This window comes from Oncorhynchus gorbuscha, linkage group LG18 (genome assembly GCF_021184085.1).
Source record: "Oncorhynchus gorbuscha isolate QuinsamMale2020 ecotype Even-year linkage group LG18, OgorEven_v1.0, whole genome shotgun sequence".
Taxonomy (NCBI): domain Eukaryota; kingdom Metazoa; phylum Chordata; class Actinopteri; order Salmoniformes; family Salmonidae; genus Oncorhynchus; species Oncorhynchus gorbuscha.
Window position 1 is genome coordinate 66,346,998 of NC_060190.1, and position 21,660 is coordinate 66,368,657.

General features: G+C 42.5%; 1 protein-coding gene across 2 annotated transcripts; it reads left to right on the forward strand.

Annotated features, from left to right (window-relative positions):
• The first annotated feature begins 1,685 nt into the window (after positions 1 to 1,685).
• LOC124004105 (ephrin type-A receptor 2-like) lies at positions 1,686 to 20,080 on the forward strand. Of its 2 annotated transcripts, none has more exons than XM_046312896.1 (15): positions 1,686 to 1,856; positions 2,768 to 2,835; positions 4,237 to 4,876; positions 11,864 to 12,019; positions 12,240 to 12,700; positions 12,835 to 13,012; positions 13,408 to 13,507; positions 14,020 to 14,075; positions 15,103 to 15,228; positions 15,339 to 15,524; positions 16,109 to 16,380; positions 16,612 to 16,761; positions 17,858 to 18,051; positions 18,171 to 18,326; positions 18,476 to 20,080. In XM_046312896.1, exons 1-15 carry the CDS (start codon positions 1,772 to 1,774, stop codon positions 18,594 to 18,596), a joined length of 2,949 nt encoding a protein of 982 aa, XP_046168852.1. In that variant the 5' UTR covers positions 1,686 to 1,771; the 3' UTR covers positions 18,597 to 20,080. The 2 variants fall into 2 exon arrangements, with proteins under 2 accessions (XP_046168852.1, XP_046168853.1); XM_046312897.1 differs by having other exon boundaries at positions 13,411 to 13,507.
• The last annotated feature ends 1,580 nt before the right edge of the window (positions 20,081 to 21,660 follow it).

Here is a 21,660-nt window from a genome sequence, read left to right on the forward strand (position 1 = left end):
AGAACAATCCTTGCTGCTTGCTGTGTGATCTGCAGCCTCCTTATCTCACTTTCTGATGCTTCCCCCAGACCACAGAACAGCACATTAGTTCCCCTGACTCCACATTGATGTTTGGTTTCTTTGCCTGAGAGTTTTTCCCAGTAGATACTTAGCCATCCTTCTACAAATAAGGTATTTGTTTTTTGTTTTATACATTTGCAAAAATGTCTTAAAATCTGGTTTTGCTTTGTCATTATGGGGTATTGTGTGTAGATTGATGCAGATTAATATTTTTTAAATCCATTTTCGAATAAGTATTCAAACCTTTTGCTATGAGAGTCGAAATTGAGCTCAGGTGCATCCTGTTTCCATTGATCATCCTTCAGATGTTTGTACAACTTGCTTGAGAGGATCTGCAGAGAAGAATGGGAGAAACTCCCCAAATACAGGTGTGCCAAGCTTGTAGTGTCATACCCAAGAAGACTCGAGGCTGTAATCGCTGCCAAAGGTGATTCAACAAAGTACTGAGTAAAGGGTCTGAATACTTATGTAAATGTAATATTTCTGTTTATTTTTTTCATTTGCATAAAACAATCTAAAAACCTGTTTTTGCTTTGTCATTATGGGGTATTGTGTGTAGATTGATGAAGGAACATTTTAATTTGATCCATTTTAGAATAAGGCTGTAACGTAACAACATTTTGAAAAAGGAAACGGGTCTGAACACTTTCCGAATGCACTGTATAGTCCAAAGTGTACTTTACTTGTTAACACATTTTTAACCAACAACATTCCTTCTGTCTGTTGTATGATTGTTGTCCATGTATGGTAACATAAGACAAGACAATGTCTGTCTTCTTCAGTAGATTTTTCTGTGTCTTTGTGAGGACGGCTGTCTATGTTTGGCTCTCAGCTCAAGGGGCTCTCCTGTCCAAGTACACGATGCCTCACAAAGAGGACTTGACACTGAAATTCCTTCAGATGAGAGTTGCTAGGTGATGCCATTGTTCATGCCTTTTTTGTGTCCCCATATTCATACCCAAATTCTAAAGTTCTTTATGAAGGCCATCTCATTAGTAGTCACATATTCATACCAGCCCACCCCTCCACTTGACCCCTCCCATTCCTCGGGTGGGAAAGACCTGTTTTAAATAAGATGGTTTGTGGAAGATGCTTCCATCTACTTGTAAGACTGTCCAACAAGATAAAGACTCCAGCTTGCTCATTTTTCAGAATCTTAACACCTCAAGATGACCACAAGTAACAACCACTGGTTTCTACACTATCATTTTCTCTCTTAGCGAAGTAGTACTAGTAGTAGGTGAGAAGAAAAAATGTCACATTATAAATCATGTTATTAATATTGATAAGGATATAAGAATATAATACAGATATAATCCATATTCAATGAACTATTCTGGGGTATTTGACGAGGTGTGTGTATGTCTCATGTATGTGTGGTGTTGTGAAAGAAATGTACAAATAGACATAGTACAATATTGCACATTTTTTCTAAAAGCTAAATACTAGGGGGAGAGCCTACAGTCGTTTCACTGAATGTACATCCTCACTGCACAGGTAGTATAATCTTATGACTTGACCCCACCTCTACCGCATACCATATATGGATTGTGCCCACATTCCAAAGGCGGAGCTCATCATGCCACCTGTTTTTCTATGGAACTTTCGGCTGAAACGAAGCGCGGTTGGTTGACACCGGTAGTGCTCACAGAAGTTCGGCGTTATTACGAGATCAGATCAGAGAGGAATTGCTGTTAAAAGTTTTTAAAAAATGGATTTCCATCGTGTTACTTTTTATTCTTTGTTTTTGTATGTATTTATTAACCATATATTTATTACTCTTCACGGGAAAGAACGTATGTACTCTATTTTTCGTTCTAAAATGCGATTGTAAAGAGCCTTGTGTTTTTATGAGTTGGGGGATTGGGCTGTGACATGGTATTCTTGAAGTTTTGTAATATTCTTGCAATATTGTCTATATTACAGTGTTATACAGTCTTTTTAAACAGTCTTTTTCCTCCAATATTTATATTTTCTGTTCAATGTATTGCTTGTTCTATGATATTGTTGGCTATCTTTGCTACTTTAAACATGCAATAATGATACTTTTCATTATTCTTAATTTATACAACTTGGTAATGGTGGTATTTGATCATGATTTAAAGGAAGCAATTTTACTTCACAAAGAGGACTTGACACTGAAATTCCTTCAGATGAGAGTTGCTAGGTGATGCCATTGTTCATTCAAAGTTTTTAGTTTCAGTATCGGAGTGGACAGCGTCTTGTACTGACGGGAGAAGGGATGGGAGTGTAGGCTGTGATTGACTTGGATGGGTTCTTAGAGATGTTCCCAACAATTTTCACTCCCTTTATCATGCTATTTAACTTCCCATATTTTCCTCTGCCTTTTTCATGCAAACACGGGGGTTGAAGGACATAGTAATTCATAGTTTACTTAAATGGACATGGCTTATTTGATCAGATTTGTCATGCCAGGGCATGTCCTCTTGAAAACCATGGATGACGTTATATTGGGCCTATTTGGTGAATCTAGGCCTGGCAATTTCTAGCAGGCTACTTTAATAATTGTTGGCTCAGAGAAACAAAGTAACTTTTATAATCCAGTTTACTTGTAGAGTACATCGCTTATTACACATGTTCAATTTCTTATAACACATAAGGACTTATGCCTATTATTTTCTAATGAAACAGCTCCTCAAATGAATTAAGAATGTTTACTAATAGTGCTATAAAATGATCTCTGTAGAGGTGCTGCTGGATATGAAAGCTTCGGGAGGCGAGTTGGGATGGTTGACCTGGCCATATGAAGAAGGGGTGAGTAGTTACCATACCATATAGTGAGAAAATATAAGGATTGCAGTAGTCTAACCAGATGGAAGGTCTACACATGATACACCAGATGGTGTGAAAAGGAGGCTAGATGTCACGTCACACAAGGTAGATTCCAAGCCACATTTTGAATTGCACATTTCTGAAAGGTCACATGCAAGACATTCTCTCCGCTCTCATTCCTTCAGAACAGTTTTCTGTGAAAGATGGAATGAGTAGCAGCTCGCAAAGGTTTGGCAAAGCTAGCCTACACTGGTTTTAGAGCAACCCTTTCATAATACAACTATGACTGTCATAAAATGTCAGCGTTAGAGCTGCATTTGAATTTACAGGACAAAAGTACATTTTCCAACTGAAAATAGCCAACAGGTTGTCATCATTCCAACAATATTCCCCCCAAAACTTTTTGTTGTTGTTGCTGTGGTAATATACATTTGGGAGGTTCCTGTCAGACAAACTAGAACACAAGACTGATGGAAGGGAGACTGGTTGGAGGGGGAGACAGGCATTCCTCTATCTATAGTAGTGTGGTTGACGGTCTTAAAAAAGCAACAGGACGTGGCCAGCGTCAGTGCGCTAACTGCTGTTCTTTTGTTGCCGTGAAGTTTACAGATGCATTGCATTCTCTACGTATTGGGTAGGATTCCTCCCTATTTTATGATGTTTGGTCTATTCTCATCAAACTTCCTCAAACTTATGAAACACATTTACATTTGACTTGGGAGTGGATGTTTTAATAATGCACTTTGTTCTTGATCTATATCTATCTTCTCTTCCTTCTCACACTCTTCCTTCTCACACTTGGAATAAAGCACTCACTGTGCATGGTCCAATGAAATATGCCTTTATGGAAGCCATCTGAGGGGTTAAATGATTTCATGATGGTTATTCTTTTAAAGCCCTGTGCTTAATTAATGGATTCCTTAAATCTTGCTACCAGGCAAGCATTTCCTTATTTTCCCTCTCTTAAAACAGACTTAATCACAGCCAATATTGCTGCCATGTCTTTTCCATGAACTTATAAAAACTCATTTAACTGCCATAATGCTTGGTATTCCACAAAAGTATTTGTTTTAGTGTTATGTCTGTGTCACACAGGCACCCACGTTAGTTCGTGGAAAGCAACACACGTAGTGAGCAATCCACGCGTCCAGACCAAATCCTTCCCTGGCGTGTGGAAGAAAAGTAGCAGGAAAGCTTGAGCAGTTTATAGGCTTCTCAGCAGGCAGGCAGTTGTTTCATCAAACAGCAACTGATCCTTGACGAGAACATAATCCCCTTAATCTTATGCTCATTCTCTTAAAACCCTCTCTCTCCTTCCTTCACTTGTTGTGTCTTGCCCTGTACATTGTCTTAAACTAAACCTCTGTTCTCTCTCTGTTTCAGTGGGAGATAGTCCAGACAGTGGTGAATGGCTCCCTCCTCTACACTTACAGTGTGTGTAACATCGACGCGGGTGAGCAGGACAACTGGCTCCGAACCACCTTCATCCAGGGGCGCCCAGGGACCACCCGCGTCTCTGTGGAGCTGCACTTCGTTGTGCGGGACTGCAACACCTTCGACGGCACCTCGCTCGCCTGCAAAGAGACCTTCAACCTGCACATGTTCGAGGTCGATGCCGACGTGGGCACCAGCTTCCATAAGGGCCAGTTCCGCAAAGTGGCCACCATCGCATCGGATGAAATCACGCGGGGCCGCGGTGTGCTGAAGGTAAACGTGGAGACACGGACAATGGGCCCTCTATCCAGGAAGGGCTTCTACTTGGCATTCCAGGACATGGGAGCATGTGTGGCACTGCTCTCTGTGAGGGTGTACTACAAGACTTGTCCGTCCACCGTGCAGAGCCTGGCCGCCTTCCCAGAGACGGTAACAGATGCCCTGAGGGAGGTGGAGGGAACATGTGTGCAGAACGCCGTGAGCCAGGCCACCCCACGCATCTACTGCACCGCTGAGGGTGAGTGGGTGGTGCCCGTGGGACAGTGCCAATGCCGCGGAGGCTATGAAGTTGTTGGAGACTCCTGCCAAGGTAAGACTACAGCCAGGCTTCACGTAATGCATCTCCCTGCACACCCCAACCCCCTACCTGTTGTAATGTTGGGTGTTAGTTTTCAACAGCAGCTGTATTTACAGAAGTGCAAGGACTAACCACCACCCTGGCTGGGTTTTTAGAAATGACTGCACACTGTGCACAAGAATGTTAATTATGATTTAAAACATCTCAGAGACATGAATGTTAATTGGGATTTCAAACACCTCACAGACATGAATGTTAATTGGGATTTCAAACACCTCACAGACATGAATGTTAATTGGGATTTCAAACACCTCACAGACATGAATGTTAATTGCCATTTCAAACACCTCACAGACATGAATGTTAATTGGGATTTCAAACACCTCACAGACATGAATGTTAATTGGGATTTCAAACACCTCACAGACATGAATGTTAATTGGGATTTCTAACACCTCACAGACATGAATGTTAATTGGGATTTCTAACACCTCACAGACATGAATGTCAATTGGGATTTCTAACACCTCACAGACATGAATGTTAATTGGGATTTCAAACACCTCACAGACATGAATGTTAAACGGGATTTCAAACACTTCACAAACAAAAATAAAAGCAGGTCAGGTGTAGAATGATTTACAGGAATGAATGTAGACAAAACAGTGTAAGGTATTTGGACATGTTTTTGTTTGTTTTGACAGCAATGCCAAGAGATGTTTAGGATTGTAACACTATTTCCAAACATGATATGGGAGAGGGACTGCATGTGGGAGAATGTGGCAGAGGTACAAGGCAAAATGGAATTTTGGGGAAGTTTTGACTGCTGTAAAGAGAACTCCTGGTCATGAATCATTCTACCTGGCCAACATTTTCTTTCCACTGTGTTTGTCTCTCAGGACTTAGAAATGGGGTGGGGTGAGGAGGATACTGTTTTATGGACAATGAAAATTGTAGGAATGTTGTTTAAGAATGCTCAAATGCATATAATCCAGATACATTTGTTTGTTTGAGGTAAGGGGACTGGTAGAGAGGCATTTGGTTTTTTAATGTTGTAGTTGAGAAACACTGAGAGTACGCCTAGATGGAACACATTGCAGTAATGAATTGAAATGTAAATGATTGTTTGCTCACATTGTTTGTATGAAAGTTGCCATGTCTTTGGTATTCCGGGGTGTGGTGTGAAGAGCTATCAGGAGGAAACTGGAAAGGAGGGGGAGAGGGAGGGAGGAACATTACATTACTTTATGCTCAGTGAACTGGGGATTTCTGAAAGGAATTTGTTCACCCTCATGTCCCCTCCCGTACTGATTGGCCAAGGAGAGCAATGTGACTTGATGTGCCAGCTGAAGAGTACCTGAGCAGTGTTTCTTCTCCACACAGCTATTTGTGTGCGTCCATAGCCATGGCTGAGGTGAACCACAGATTACAGGGACTGTGCCGTCACGCCCATCTCAGTCAGGAAGTTTATACTGAGTCAGTCTGTGGTTTATGACGGGACAAGAGGCTCCCTTGTTGAAGCCAGAGATCCCGGTCACCTTGGGTGGTATAATTACTTGGATTGTATCCCTTTGACTCCCTATTACAGTAAAATATAGCCAATAGGCTAGGCAACCAGGTTAGCTCATAGATCAGGGATCATCAACTAACTGAACAAAATATAAACGTAACATGTAAAGTGTTTGTCCCATGTTTCATGAACTGAAATAAAAGATCCCAGACATTTTTCTATACGCACAAAAAGCTCATTTCTCAAAAATATTGTGCGCAAATTTGTTAACATCACTGTTAGTGAGCATTTCTCCTTTGCCAAGATAATCCATCCACCTGACAGGTGTGGCATATCAAGAAGCTGATTAAACAGCAAGATCAATACACAAGTGCACCTTGTACTGGGGACGATAAAAGGACACTCTAAAATGTGCAGTTTTGTCACACAACACAATGCCATATATGTCTCAAGATTTGAGGGAGTGTGAATTTGGCATACTGAGTACAGAAATGTCCACCAGAGCTGTTACCAGATAATTTAATGTTCATTTCTCTACCATAAGCCGCCTCCAACGGCATTTTAGAGAATTTAATGACCCCAAGCATGCAGCCAATGCAATGCTGAAATGGTTTCAGAACAAGAATGTGAAAGTCCCTTTGTGGCCCAGCCAAAGCCCAGACTAGAACTGAAAATCTGTGGAAAGACTTGAAGATTAGGGTTTAACGCCGCTCCCCATCTAACTTATGAGAGCTTAAAATCCCCAAATCCAGATGTGTCTCTTGTGGATACAGACATAACCAAGACGACTCAAAGCTGTAATCGCCGACAAAGGTGCTTCTACAATGTATTGACTCAGGGGTGTGAATACTTATGTAAATGAGACATTTATGTATTTCATTTTCAAAAACATTTCTAAAATATCTAAAAACTGGGGGCCAAACCCGGCCCGCAGGCCACCAGTTAGGGAACCCTGTCATAGATTGTTATGTTGTTACTGTACTACATTAAAGAGACATTTACATTTATCTTAACATTGAGAAAGTATTCCACCATACCATAGCTCCAAGTCTGAGGAAGGGTAACGTGAAGGGTCTGTTGGTTCCAGGCGAAGGGGAAGGCCAAGCTCAGGAATGTTCTATGTCCAGGACCGCTGTCAGTGCTGCTGTGAATCGCATCACAAGAGAAATGCCAAACAGAAGATGTATTTAAAAAATACATTATTGATGCAATTTCAGTGTTGTTTGATTTTCTTTGTGTACCATCACATTTGCTTGATATGATTTTACTGCAACACTGCTCACTGCATCCAAGCTTCTTGACATAGGTGTTTCAAAGAGCTGTCAGTCAAGGTGAGCTCATGAATATAAGCTCTCCACCACTCAGCCTCTTTTCACGCTTCCTGATAGTAAGCCATGAGAGAGAAATGCCTTTTTACCTCAAATATTTCAGCATTTCTACCTCCCAAAAATATTATGGGTGATATTTTAGTCACTCAAAAGGCCATTTTACATGGGAATGACTGTTCGGGACCTTTAAAAAATATTTTCACAGTTGAATTCGAAAGTTTACATACACCTTAGCCATTTAAACTCAGTTTTTCACAATTCCTGACAATTAATCCTAGTAAAAATTCCCTGTCTTAGGTCAGGTAGGATCACCACTTCATTTTAAGAATGTGAAATGTCAGAATAATAGTAGAGAGAATTATCACATTCCCAGTGGGTCAGAAGTTTACATACACTCAATTAGTATTTGGTAGCATTGTCTTTAAATTGTTTAACTTGGGTCAAACGTTTCAGGTAGCCTTCCACAAGCTTCCCACAATAAGTTGGGTGAATTTTGGCTCATTCCTCCTGACAGAGCTGGTGTAACTGAGCCAGATTTGTAGGCCTCCTTGCTCGTACACGCTTTTTCAGTTCAGCCCACACATTTTCTATGGGACTTTGTGATGGCCACTCCAATACCTTGACTTTGTTGTCCTTAAGCCATTTTGCCACAACTTTGGAAGTATGCTTGGCGTCATTGTCCATTTGGAAGACCCCTTTGCGACCAAGCTTTAACTTCCTGACCTATGTCTTGAGATGATGCTTCAATAATCCACATTTCCCTCCTCATGCCATCTATTTTGTGAAGTGCACCAGTCCCTCCTGCAGCAAAGTACCCCCACAACATGATGCTGCCACCCCTGTGCTTCACGGTTGGGATGGTGTTCTTCGGCTTGCAAGCCTCCCCCTTTTTCCTCCAAACATAATGATGGTCATTATGGCCAAACAGTTCTATTTTTGTTTCATCAGACCAGAGGACATTCCTCCAAAAAGTACTATCTTTGTCTCCATGTGCAGATGCGAACCATAGTCTGGCTTTTTTTAATGGCAGTTTTGGAGCAGTGTCTTCTTCCTCGCTGAGCAGCCTTTCAGGTTATGTATAATATAATAATAATAATAATAATATATGCCATTTAGCAGACGCTTTTATCCAAAGCGACTTACAGTCATGTGTGCATACATTCTACGTATGGGTGGTCCCGGGATTCGAACCCACTACCCTGGCTTTACAAGCGCCATGCTCTACCAACTGAGCTACAGATATAGGACTCGTTTTTACTGTGGATATAGATACTTTTGTACCTGTTTCCTCCAGCATGTTCACAAGGTCCTTTGCTGTTGTTCTGGGATAGATTTGCACTTTTCGCACCAAAGTACATTAATCTCTAGGAGACAGGACACGTCTCCTTCTGAGTGGTATGACGGCTTTGTGGTCCCATGGTGTTTATACTTGCGTACTATTGTTTGTACAGATGAACGTGGTACCTTCAGGCATTTGGAAATTGCTCCCAAAGATTAACTGGACTTGTGGAGGTCTATAATCTTTTGATTTTCCCATGATGTCAAGCAAAGAGGCACTGAGTTTGAAGGTAGGCCTTGAAATACATCCACAGGTACACCTCCAATTGACTCAAATGATGTCAATTAGGTCATCAGAAGCTTCTAAAGCCATGACATCATTTTCTGGAATTTTCCAAGCTGTTTAAAGGCACAGTCAACTTAGTGTATGTAAACTTCTGACCCACTAGAATTGTGATACAGTGAAATAAACAATTATTGGAAAAAACAAAGTAGATGTCCTAACCGACTTGCCAAAACTATAGTTTGTTAACAAGATGTTTGTGGAGTGGTTAAAAAAACTAGTTTTAATGACTTCAACCTAAGTGTATGTAAACTTCCAACTTCAACTGTAGATATATATATATATATATATATATATATATATATATATATATATATATATATATATATATATATATATATATATATATATTAAAAGAGGACAGACAGAAAAGACCCAAGAGGACAGACAGAAAAGACCCAAACAGGCTTGACATGACAAACTTGTTCAGTTCATTATTATACTAATTTATAATACTGAGTCATATCCTAATTCTCTGTGCAGTCAAGCAGAAACACATTCCTGTCAATTGCAAGGGATTTATGTCTCTAAAGGTCCAGAGAATATGTTCTGGGAACGAGGTAGTAAAGGGGAAGGTTGGGCCAGGATGACTCAAATAAGATGGTTGTTCGTGACTCAGTATGAAGTCATTAGGGAGGGTAGTTGGTGGTTAGTGGACAGTTGGTGGGCGCATGAGAGGTTGGTCAGTTAGATGTGTGGAACTGCCAGGAACATAGTTAATTTAGGCAAGGGGCGGCATGTAGCCTAGTGGTTAGAGTGTTGGACTAGTAACTGAAAGGTTGCAAGATCAAATCCCCAAGGTAAAAATCTGGTGTTCTACCCCTGAACAAGACAGTTAACTTAACCCACTGTTCCTAGGCCATCATTGAAAATAAGAATTTGTTCTTAACTGACCTTCCTAGTTAAATAAAGGTTAAAGAAAATGTTGTCAAGAGGATTAGTGTGGAGCAAAAGGACAGCTGTTTGCAAATGATATGCCACATGCAATGAGCTCATTGTTCCCACTCATTAAAACAATGGGCTGACACAGAAATCAAAACATAGATGAGATTAACAGATACATTACTGCCTCCACCACTCCATTCATAAAGAGCACCGCCGTATCCAAAGGGACTGACCAGGACAATGTGAGACATTATTTCAGGTCCCACTTTCAGTCAGATATTTTTATTTTATTTCTTTAGTTTTTAAGAAAATGCAATTCATCAATAACAAACAACCACATTAATGTGTAATAATATTGTCAAATTCATTTTTTAGTCTTGTAAAGTTTCACTCACTGAGATTCAAACATTCTCAGAGTGATCTTGAAAGAGTGCGGTCACTGATATATGCAGCGCACATGCCACCATTTTAGGGCTCTAATGAATAAACACAACATATTTATGGAACCACTCAGTCCAATCCCAGTCACAATAGATGAATAGGGGTAGGGGTGCTTTGATACTTGGCAGGAGTCCTGCTGTTCCTTCTCCAGATGAAACAGGCTAGCCCCCTTTTCTTATGCGTTCATAGCACTATACACCCCTACACTCTCAGAGTGATTCCCCAGAGAGAACTTCTGTTGGTACTTGCAACCCTAACCCATCCCCCATCCATCTATTCTTCTCAATCCCCCCTAATCAAACTCAAAACTCATCTCCATTGTTCTATTGTGGGGCTGGATGTTACGCAGCGGTCCTTCTGCCATGGTGGTTAAGTCACTGGCAGATCCCTCTTGTCCATCACAGGTCACCCTCTTCACTATAAGAGGCCTGATGAAAGACTTATCCCCTGGGGAGACATTATAATAAAGGGTGAGAGAGAGGAGATCGCTTCTTAAAGTAAACATTCACATCGATTCTCCTAAAAAATGTCTATTGATTTAGGCTCCAACAACACGGTCGGTCAACAACATCTCCCCTTTAGCAGTTCTACTTCCTCCAGACTTCCTCTCCTTTGCTCCATCCTTGCATGTTGTCATTTGTCACCGGAGGAAGGAAGGAAGTACAGTTTCAGACTTGCAATCCTTGCATCCTGGTTTCTGTCCAATACAAACACACACACACACACACACACACACACACTACCCCCACAAGTTCCGGAATGGAAGGTACATTTTTTTCTTCATATCCTCCAGGTCAGTTGAATATCTTCAGCAGTACCCATTTTGCTGTTTCCGTTAGGCTCCTCAGACAATACCCACACCAGCATTCACAGTGCTGATTTTGGAGTTCAAAGGGAAAGGTTGTACAGAGTGAACATCTGCTATGTTGAGTGTTTCCGTGGCATCCGGTTGACTGTCAGTGCAACTTGAGAATGGAACTTGAGGCGCAAAGGACAAGTGGAGGCAAATCGTCCGGAAAATCCCATTCCATTCTGTTAAAATACAAAGCCTCAGTGATTACAGTTTAACCACAGCCTGAGTTTCCTGTCAAGCCCCAGGGGACTGACAGAGATATCTTTTTAATGTATTGTAACTCAATCACACACTCTTTCCCTTATGTACGTGTGGATACTAATGATACTATAACTAATAAGCATCCCCCTGTTTCTTTCAGTGTGTGCGCCAGGCTCCTTTAAAGACTCTGTGTCCAGTGAGTCCTGTGAGGTTTGTCCTGAGAATACTGAGCCATCCACAGCCGGCGCCCTCCTGTGTCCATGTATGGAGGGATTCTACCGCTCCCCATCAGACCCTCTTTTGTCAGCCTGCTCTGGTAAGAACAATGGCCAGATAGGCCTGGCTGTAGCTGACTATCACTAACAAAGGATTAGCCAATTCTACAGCCATTCCTTATTTTATCCTGTGTCCTCATAGGCTATACTGTCTTTATGTCATCATCATTGTTGATAGAGGGATCTGAGCGTTCTTCATCTGGTGTATTAACATGTGGAATGTCTCACAATAACTTGTCTACTTTCTGCCTCCTCCTTTAGCCCCACCCAGCGCCCCTCGTGACCTGGCCTCCACCACTCTGTCAGCGGACGGCAGGCTGCAGCTGTCCTGGAGCCCCCCACTGGTGACAGGAGGCCGCCGGGACATCTGCTACAGCGTGGTGTGTGAGCGCTGCACCGGGGCCCTGTGTGTGCCCTGTGGGGAGAAGGTCCGCTTCCAGCCCGACCCCACGGACATCCAGGACACCATGGTGACTGTTAGCCAGTTGGAGCCCCACCTCAACTACACGTTCACTGTAGAGGCCCGCAGCGGAGTGTCTCAGTACAGCAGCCAGAGACCCAGCAGCACCATCACCACCGCTCTGCATTTCACTGATCCCCCCAAGGTGACGTCCATCCGTCTGGAGGAGCGGAGCCCCACCAGCCTGTCTCTGTCCTGGGCTCTGTCCAGCCGAGCACCATCCCATATCACCCACCGCTACGAACTCATGTACCGCAGGAAGGTAAGACAGACAACTATACTCCTCCCTCTCTTCTCTTCATGTCAGTCACACATTAAACACAACATATATATAATAGTATTAGTATATCTCTATAGTGAATCCCCTCTCAGTGCTCCTCTCCCTGTCCCATGCAGGAGGACGACAGTGAGCGTGATGTCACCACATACACAGTCCTGGTTTTGGACAAGAGTACGGTGCAGATCAGTGACCTCTCCCCTGACACGGCCTACGTGTTCAGAGTCCAGGCTCTCAGCCCTGAGGGAAACCCAGGGGGATACAGCATGAAGCATGTGTTCAAAACCTTGCCCATTGGTAAGTGTGGCCCTAGAGACACCACACTGTTCGTCTCTAATATAGTTTAAACTGTTCTGCCTTATTATTATTCTACCTAGCTGGTCATTTATGAACATTTTAACATCTTGGCCATGTTCTGTTATAATCTCCACCCGGCACAGCCAGAAGAGGACTGGCCACCCCACATAGCCTGGTTCCTCTCTAGGTTTCTTCCTAGGTTTTGGCCTTTCTAGGGACTTTTTCCTAGCCACCGTGCTTCTACACCTGCATTGCTTGCTGTTTGGGGTTTTAGGCTGGGGTTTTGTACAGCACTTTGAGATATCAGCTGATGTACGAAGGGCTATATAAATACATTTGATTTGATTTGATATTCAGACAAGACGTTTTAAAATGTGTCTGTGGTTGTGTTTCAGCAGAGTCTCAGGTCCAGAACTACACAGGGGTTATGGGAGCTGTAGTAGGAGGAGGAATCATGCTGCTCGTCGTTGTAGTCCTTCTACTGCTGCACAAACGGTTAGAACACACTAATCCTATCATATCCTTCTGTCCTAAGATGTAGTTCACATTTGGTATCCCTCTGTCCATTTCAGTAATTTAGCAGATGCTCTTATCCAAAGTGACTTACAGTTAGTGCATTCATCTTAAGATAACTATGTGGGACAACCACATACTGTATCTCAGTCATAGTGAGTAAATGTTTTTCTTAATAAGCTGATTGAGAATGTAATGCCATGTCATCTCTAAGAGGGTTTTTATCAGTAACAGCCAGAGTAGCTGTTAAAAACTGTAACTGTTGCTGACTGGGTCTGTGGCTGAAGATGATCCTGCCCTTACTGATATGACAGCCTGTCTGTATATACGAGTATAGGACGAGTAAACAACATCATCTGGATATGAGTTAACAGAATATGAACGTTTAAAAGTGAGATGTTCACTGGGCAGTTTAATGATACCTTACATAATAAGAATGTCTTAACATTGCATATTGTCTGGCCAATCATAATAGTGACTTTGCTTCCTAACAGGAGAATGAACTACCGTCACAGACAGGGATCAGAGGACCCCTACTTCTTCAGCACAGGTAGGAATCACAGCATCCAAGAAATACACTACGGCTCGTCGAACATCTCATTGCAAAATCATGGGCATTAATATGGAGTTGGTCCCCCCTTTGCTGCTATAACAGCCTATATACTCTTCTGGGAAGGCTTTCCACTAGATGTTGGAACATTGCTGCTGGGACTTGCTTCCAATCTGCCACAAGAGCATTATTGAGTTTGGGCACTGATGTTGGGCGATTAGGCCTGGCTCGCAGTCGGCGTTCCAATTCATCCGAAAGGTGTTCGATGGGGTTGAGGTCAGGGCTTTGAGCAGGCCAGTCAAGTTTCACACCGATCTCAACAAACCATTTCTGTATGGACGTCGCTTTGTGCACGGGGGCATTGTCATGCTGAAAGAGGAAAGGGCTTTCCCCAAACTGTTGCAACAAAGTTGGAAGCACAGAATCGTCTAGAATGCTGTATGCTGTAGCGTTCAAATTTCCCTTGACTGGAATTAAGTGGACTAGCCTGAACCATGAAAAATAGCCCCAGGCCATTATTCCTCCTCCACCAAACTTTACAGTTGGCACTTTGCATTGGGGCAGGTAGCATTCTCCTGGCATCCGCTAAACGCAGATTCGTCCGTCGGACTGCCAGATGATTCATCACTCCAGAGAACGAGTTTCCACTGCTCCAGAGTCCAATGGCGGTGGAGAAATTTGACTAACTGACTTGTTGGAAAGGTGGCATCCTATGACGGTGCCACGTTGAAAGTCACTTGAGCTACACTCGCATTAACATCTGCTAACCATGTGTATGTGACAAATAAAATTTGATTTGATTTGATTTGAGCTCTTCAGTAAGGCCATTCTACTGCCAATGTTTGTCTATGGACATTGAATTGCTGTGTGCTCGATTTTATGCACCTGTCTGCAACGAGTGTGGCTGAAATAGCAAAATCCACTAATTTTAAGGGGTGTCCACATACTTTTGTATATATAGTCAAATTCCCTCTATTGGAACAGCGATGTGCATTACCAAAGAGATTATCTCCCATCTCCTCCTCAGATCAACTGAAGCCCCTGAAGACCTATGTTGACCCACACATGTACGAGGACCCCAACACTGCTATCCTGAAGTTTGCCAGCGAGATTCATCCCAGTCTTGTCACTAAGCAAAAAGCCATCGGAGCAGGTAAATGTCAAACTAGTTTACAGTAATATTTTGAACAAATCTCATCGATCCCCTCCCCCAAGAAGAATGCTATGAATTCATATTATTCTCTGTGTGTTTCTGTTTCACAGGAGAGTTTGGGGAAGTGTATCGTGGTGTGATGAAGGCTCCAGGGAGAGGAGAGGTAGCTGTAGCCATCAAGACATTGAAGCCAGGCTACACAGAGAAGCAGAAGCAGGATTTCCTTAGTGAAGCCAGCATCATGGGCCAGTTCTCCCACCAGAACATCATCCGCCTGGAGGGAGTCATCACCAAGTGTGAGTTCCTGCTCTCAGACACTGTGTCTCAAATGACAGCCTCTACTGATTCACTGAATAGTCATTTATTGTCAGGTGTGTGCGTACTGGTAGCAAAGTCAGGTGCAGGAGAGCAGAGAGCTGTGAACAGGCACACACTTTATTGAGTCAGGAGAAACCAACAGACGACGCAACTGCGCCAAAACCTCCAGCCAAAAGGCAAAAGTGCAAAACGCGCAAAACAGTCACAATAATTTATGTTTAACAATAGACATCTTCGTCAACAACACGGTATAAGCAAACCTGGCGCTTCAACAATTAACACATAACACAAACAATTTCACACAAAGACATGAGGGGGAACAGAGGAATAAATACATGCAGTGTGATTGGGGAATGAAAACCAGGTGTACAAGACAAAACAAATGGATACATTAAAAATGGAACAGCGATGGCTAGAAAGCTGGTAACGTCGACTGTTAGTTATTATTAAGTTATTTACTTTATCTAGTAACATCCTCTATTTCCCATCTCCACCATACTGTGCCTCTTTTGTTGACATGAAGTACTACATTTGTACCTTTTTTATAATTTTCTTCAAGCAGTCAAGCATGCCATGATTGTGACAGAATACATGGAGAATGGAGCGCTTGACAACTATCTAAAGGGCCACGATGGGGAGATTTCCTCGTACCAGCTGGTGGGCATGCTGCGTGGCATCGCGGCCGGCATGAAGTACCTCTCTGACATGAGCTATGTTCACCGAGACCTGGCTGCCCGCAACGTTCTGGTCAACAGCAACCTGGAGTGCAAGGTGTCTGACTTCGGCCTGTCCCGCGTGCTGGAAGACGATCCTGAGGGCACCTACACCACCAGCGTGAGTCAAACATCCATTGTACTGATATTAATGTATGGAAACAGTGGGGGTATTACTATGCACTTAGTAGCCTTCCTATGTCTTTACTTATAATTGGTTACAAATGATTGGTGATGTTGACAGACACTCACTCCGCCTCTTAAACCTTTACATTAGTAATAGCCATGCCTCTAGTGAATACATTCCCTTCAGTCTCATTCTTATGATTAGTTATTGTTGCTATTCTTTCAGGGAGGGAAAATCCCCATCCGCTGGACCGCCCCAGAGGCTATCGCCTACAGGAAGTTCACCTCGGCCAGCGACGTGTGGAGCTTCGGCATAGTCATGTGGGAAGTCATGGCCTTCGGAGAACGACCCTACTGGGACATGAGCAACCATGAGGTAGACCCTACTGGGACATGAGAAACCATGAGGTAGACCCTACTGGAACATGAGCAACCATGAGGTAGACCCTACTAGAACATGAGCAACCATGAGGTAGACCCTACTGGGACATGAGAAACCATGAGGTAGACCCTACTGGAACATGAGCAACCATGAGGTAGACCCTACTGGAGCAACCATGAGGTAGACCCTACTGGGACATGAGGTAGACCCTACTGGAACATGAGCAACCATGAGGTAGACCCTACTGGGACATGAGAAACCATGAGGTAGACCCTACTGTAACATGAGCAACCATGAGGTAGACCCTACTGGGACATGAGAAACCATGAGGTAGACCCTACTGGAACATGAGCAACCATGAGGTAGACCCTACTGGGACATGAGAAACCATGAGGTAGACCCTACTGGGACATGAGCAACCATGAGGTAGACCCTACTGGGACATGAGCAACAATGAGGTAGACCCTACTGGGACATGAGAAACCATGAGGTAGACCCTACTGGGACATGAGAAACCATGAGGTAGACCCTACTGGGACATGAGCAACAATGAGGTAGACCCTACTGGGACATGAGCAACCATGAGGTAGTCCTACTGGGACATGAGAAACCATGAGGTAGGCCCTACTGCGGCATGAGCAACAATGAGGTAGACCCTACTGCGGCATGAGCAACAATGAGGTAGACCCTACTGGGATATGAGCAAACATGAGGTAGACCTTACTGCGACATGAGCAACAATGAGGTAGACCTTACTGCGACATGAGCAACAATGAGGTAGGCCCTACTGCGACATGAGCAATTTCACATTTCCTTCACTCCCTTCCCTGTTTTATGGAAATAACAGAGCGCTGTAGGTCTGGGTAAACACAAGGCCTCTGTGATGCATCATCTCTGGGTATTTATCCTGGGTGGAGTGTTTAAAACAACCCTCTAAGGGCCTCTAAGTCAAAATAGTTCCCACAGTCCTCTTCACATAAAACTGTTAGTGCCCACATGCATTAACACAACACATAATCTTACAGTCTGTTGGTCTAGATCATAAACACTAGCTCTGTGAGACATGGTCTAAACCCCGCTTCTTCCTCAGGTGATGAAGGCCATTAACGAGGCCTTCCGGCTGCCTGCACCCATGGACTGTCCATCCACCGTTTACCAGCTGATGCTGCAGTGTTGGCTGCAGGACCGCTCCAAACGACCTCGCTTCCCAGACATCGTCAACATCCTGGACAAACTGCTCCGGAGCCCAGAATCTCTGAAAACCATTGCTTACTTTGATCCCCGGTAAGATGCGAATGAATGAAGCTGATTTCCCCTGGACTTGACAGTTGATTTTTTTTCAATCACATACTGTGAATATAGCATTTACTTACCAATCTATTTCCCCGTTTTTTTCCATACAGTGTGTCCATCCGCCTCCCCAGCACCAGTGGCTGTGACGGCTCCCCCTTCAGGTCTGTGCCGGAATGGCTGGAGTCCATCAAGATGAGTCAGTACACTGAGAGCTTTGCCTGCGCTGGAATCACAACCATGGATCAGGTGCTATCCATGAGGCATGAGTAAGTACTACACACATATAGCACCACTGGCTGTATCATGTCCGAGTAGGAAGTTTTAAATGCAATCATATTTTATCATGTGCTACCTATTGGTTTGAATGTGAAACATTTTCCTAACAGCTCCTGTCTCTATCTTTCTTCTCTCTCAGGGACATCAGGAACATTGGCGTGCGGTTACCAGGTCACATGAAGAGAATCGCCTATAGCATCGTTGGACTTAAAGACCAGACCAGCTCACTCAGTGTTTGCAGTACAGTGTTTGCAGTGTGAGACCCCCAATTTGAGATTTCCCAAAATAGGACTGCACTGACCACCTTATTCCACTGTCACATTGAATAGGGAAATGGAACAAGTTGGGTTGAACATGTAGTAATAATGGCTGAGCTACGCTGCTTTAGACTGGTCAGTGGCATGACTGAAGAGGACCTTGCCTGCCAGCCACTCAGCAAAGACGGGCATGTAAAACCATTACATGTCAGTCCTCCATGACAAGAGACCCTGAGAGATGTGGTTAACGGAGAAGTAATGCGTCATATATTCATCACTTTTTATATTATCAAGTATGGAAATATGTCAGATAGGAAACGACAGGCTTTGGATGAAGCTGTATGAGACCTGAGACCTTTTTTCTCAACTGGAAGTCTGAAAAACAAAAGACATTCAAGTTAAGGCACTCCAGGACTGGGTCTACCTCCTCCTCAAGCACTCACTTATTCCTCTAGTCACTTCTGGACTTTCATAAAGATTTGAGGCTTTGACGGAAGAGATAGATAGATGAGAATGCCAATCTACTCAAATGACAGGTTTATTGGTCTTCTGAATTATTCCAGTCAGGTCAAGAAATCAAATACTTTTTCTTTCTTTTTGATTTCGTAGGTTCCATCCTGTCTGCAATCCACCTCATATACTTGTCTCTCATACATTTTGAAATAGTATTTTTCTTTAGTTTACAGTTCGTCTCCATCTACTCTTAGTGGTTCTTCCATTATTATTTAATATTTATTTAATATTTATTGTATTTTTTAAATGAATGACACTGCTCTGGCACATTTTTAGAAATATAGTTTTCTGTTTCAATAAAATCATTGTTTCCTTGTAACAGAAAGGAAACATAGCAGAAAATAATATCAACTACTGTACATTGTAGTTATACTATTTATTCACTGGATTCTCAACATAGCTCACTGTAATATCTACTGCTGTACATATCATTCTAGGTATATATATTTTGTGTAAATATGCATAGATTGCATTAGGATTACTAATACAATGTTGTTTGGGTTCACTGGATTGGTTCTGATATTTATGATTTCTTGTTTCTGATTATTATTTGTGTGCTTGTTTGACTTTTTGCATTGTTAAGGAGCTAGAAACAAGCATTTCAGCACATGAAACATTTCGATTTAATAAAAAAAAAATACAGGCAAGAATTTGGGGGGGTATTTCCTTGACAACCACCCTCCAGTTGGAGATAAGCACATTCAGCTTCGATGTCAGTTAGTGACTACCATTGCAGTCTGGAATGTTCCATCTCTACTCTACTGTACTTTATCACATATGTATCATCTGTTAATGAGCCCCTGCTAAATTCATTCTCGCTGTATCTCGGGCTCAATATTAATTCCTCTTCAATTAATTGTTCACTTGTAATTTTGAGTAGGACAGTAATTACAATGTCTCGAAATGTAATATTGACACATCTATACTGAATAAAAATATAAACGCAACATGTAATGTGTTAGTTCCATGTTTCAAAAGCTGAAATAAAAAACAAAAAGTTTCTCTCTCACAATGTGCACAAATTTGTTTACATTCCTGTTAGTGAGCCTTTATCCTTTGTCAAGATAATCAAACCACTTGACAGGTGTGGCATATCAAGAAGCTGATTAAACAGCATGATCATTACACAGGTGCACCTTGTGCTGGGGACAATATAAGGCCACTAAAATGTGCAGTTGTGTCATAACACAATGCCAGATGTCTCAAGTTAAGGGAGCATGCAATTGCAATGCTGACTGCAGGAATGTCCACCAGAGCGGTTGCCAGAGAATTTGTTAATTTATCTACCATAAGCTGCCTCCGTCATTTTAGAGAATTTGGCAGTACGTCCAACCGGCCTCACAACCGCAGACCACGTGTAACCACACCAGCCCAGGACCTCCACGTGCATAATCAGATGGGGAGGGCAGGGTGATGAAATAAAATTTAATTATCTTTGCACAGAAATATGAATGCGTTGCTCCTCCACATAGATGTTCTACTCTGTCCTTGTATGATTGTACAGTGAGATCAAATGGAAGGTTGAGGCCATTGCTGCACCTCTGCCCAGTCATGCGAAATCCATAGATTTCGACCAAATGAATTTCAATTGACCAATTTCCAAATAGTAACTCAGGAACATCTTTGAAATTGTTGCATTTTGATTTTTGCTCAGTTTACATGTCCTGATGTGCATTTGTGTACATAAAGCTGAAGTTTACATATACCATAGCCAAATACATTTAAACTCAGTTTCACAATTCCTGACATTTAATCAGAGTAAAAATACCCTGTATTAGGTCAGTAAGAATCACCATTTTATTCTAAGAATGTGAAATGTCAAAGAGATTAAATAAATGCTGAAATCAATCTCATTTCCAGTGGGTCAGAAGTTTACTTACAGTCAATTAGTATTTGGTAGCATTACCTTTAAATTATTGAACTTAGGTTAAACGTTTCAGGTAGCCTTCCACAATAAGTTGGGTGAATTTTGGCCCATTCCTCCTGACAGAGCTGATGTAACTGAGTCAGGTTTGTAGGCCTCCTTGCTCAAACACGCGTTTCCAGTTCTGCCCACACATTGTCTATAGGATTGAGGTCAGGGCTTTGTGATGGCCACTCCAATACCTCGACTTTGTTGTCCAAGCCATTTTGCCACAACTTTGGAAGTGCGCTTGGGGTCATTGTCCATTTGGAAGATGCATTTGCCACCAAGCTTCAACTTTGTGACTGATGTCTTGATGTCGCTTCAATATATCCACATCTATTTTGTGAAGTGCACCAGTACCAAGGATGAACCAGATTTGTGGAGGTCTACTATTTTTTTCAGAGGTCTTTTGATTTCCCCATGTCAAGCAAAAAAAGGCAGAGTTTGAAGGTAGGCCTTGAAATCCATTCACACCACCAATAGGCTAATTGACATCATTCGAGTCAGACGAGTCTAAAGCCTTGATATAATTTTCTGGAATTTTCCAAGCTGTTTAAATGCAGTCAACTTACTGTATGTAAACTGATACACTGGAATTGTGATAGAGAATTTCACTTTTAATTCACTGTCTAAACAATTGTTGGAAAA

Coding starts and splice junctions, on each gene's coding strand:
- LOC124004105 (XM_046312896.1), top strand. CDS start 1,772: ATGGATTTCCATCGTGTTACTTTTTATTCTTTGTTTTTGTATGTATTT. Junction 12,701..12,834: donor AACTCATGTACCGCAGGAAG/GTAAGACAGACA, acceptor TGTCCCATGCAG/GAGGACGACAGTGAGCGTGA. Junction 16,762..17,857: donor GGGACATGAGCAACCATGAG/GTAGACCCTACT, acceptor CTTCTTCCTCAG/GTGATGAAGGCCATTAACGA.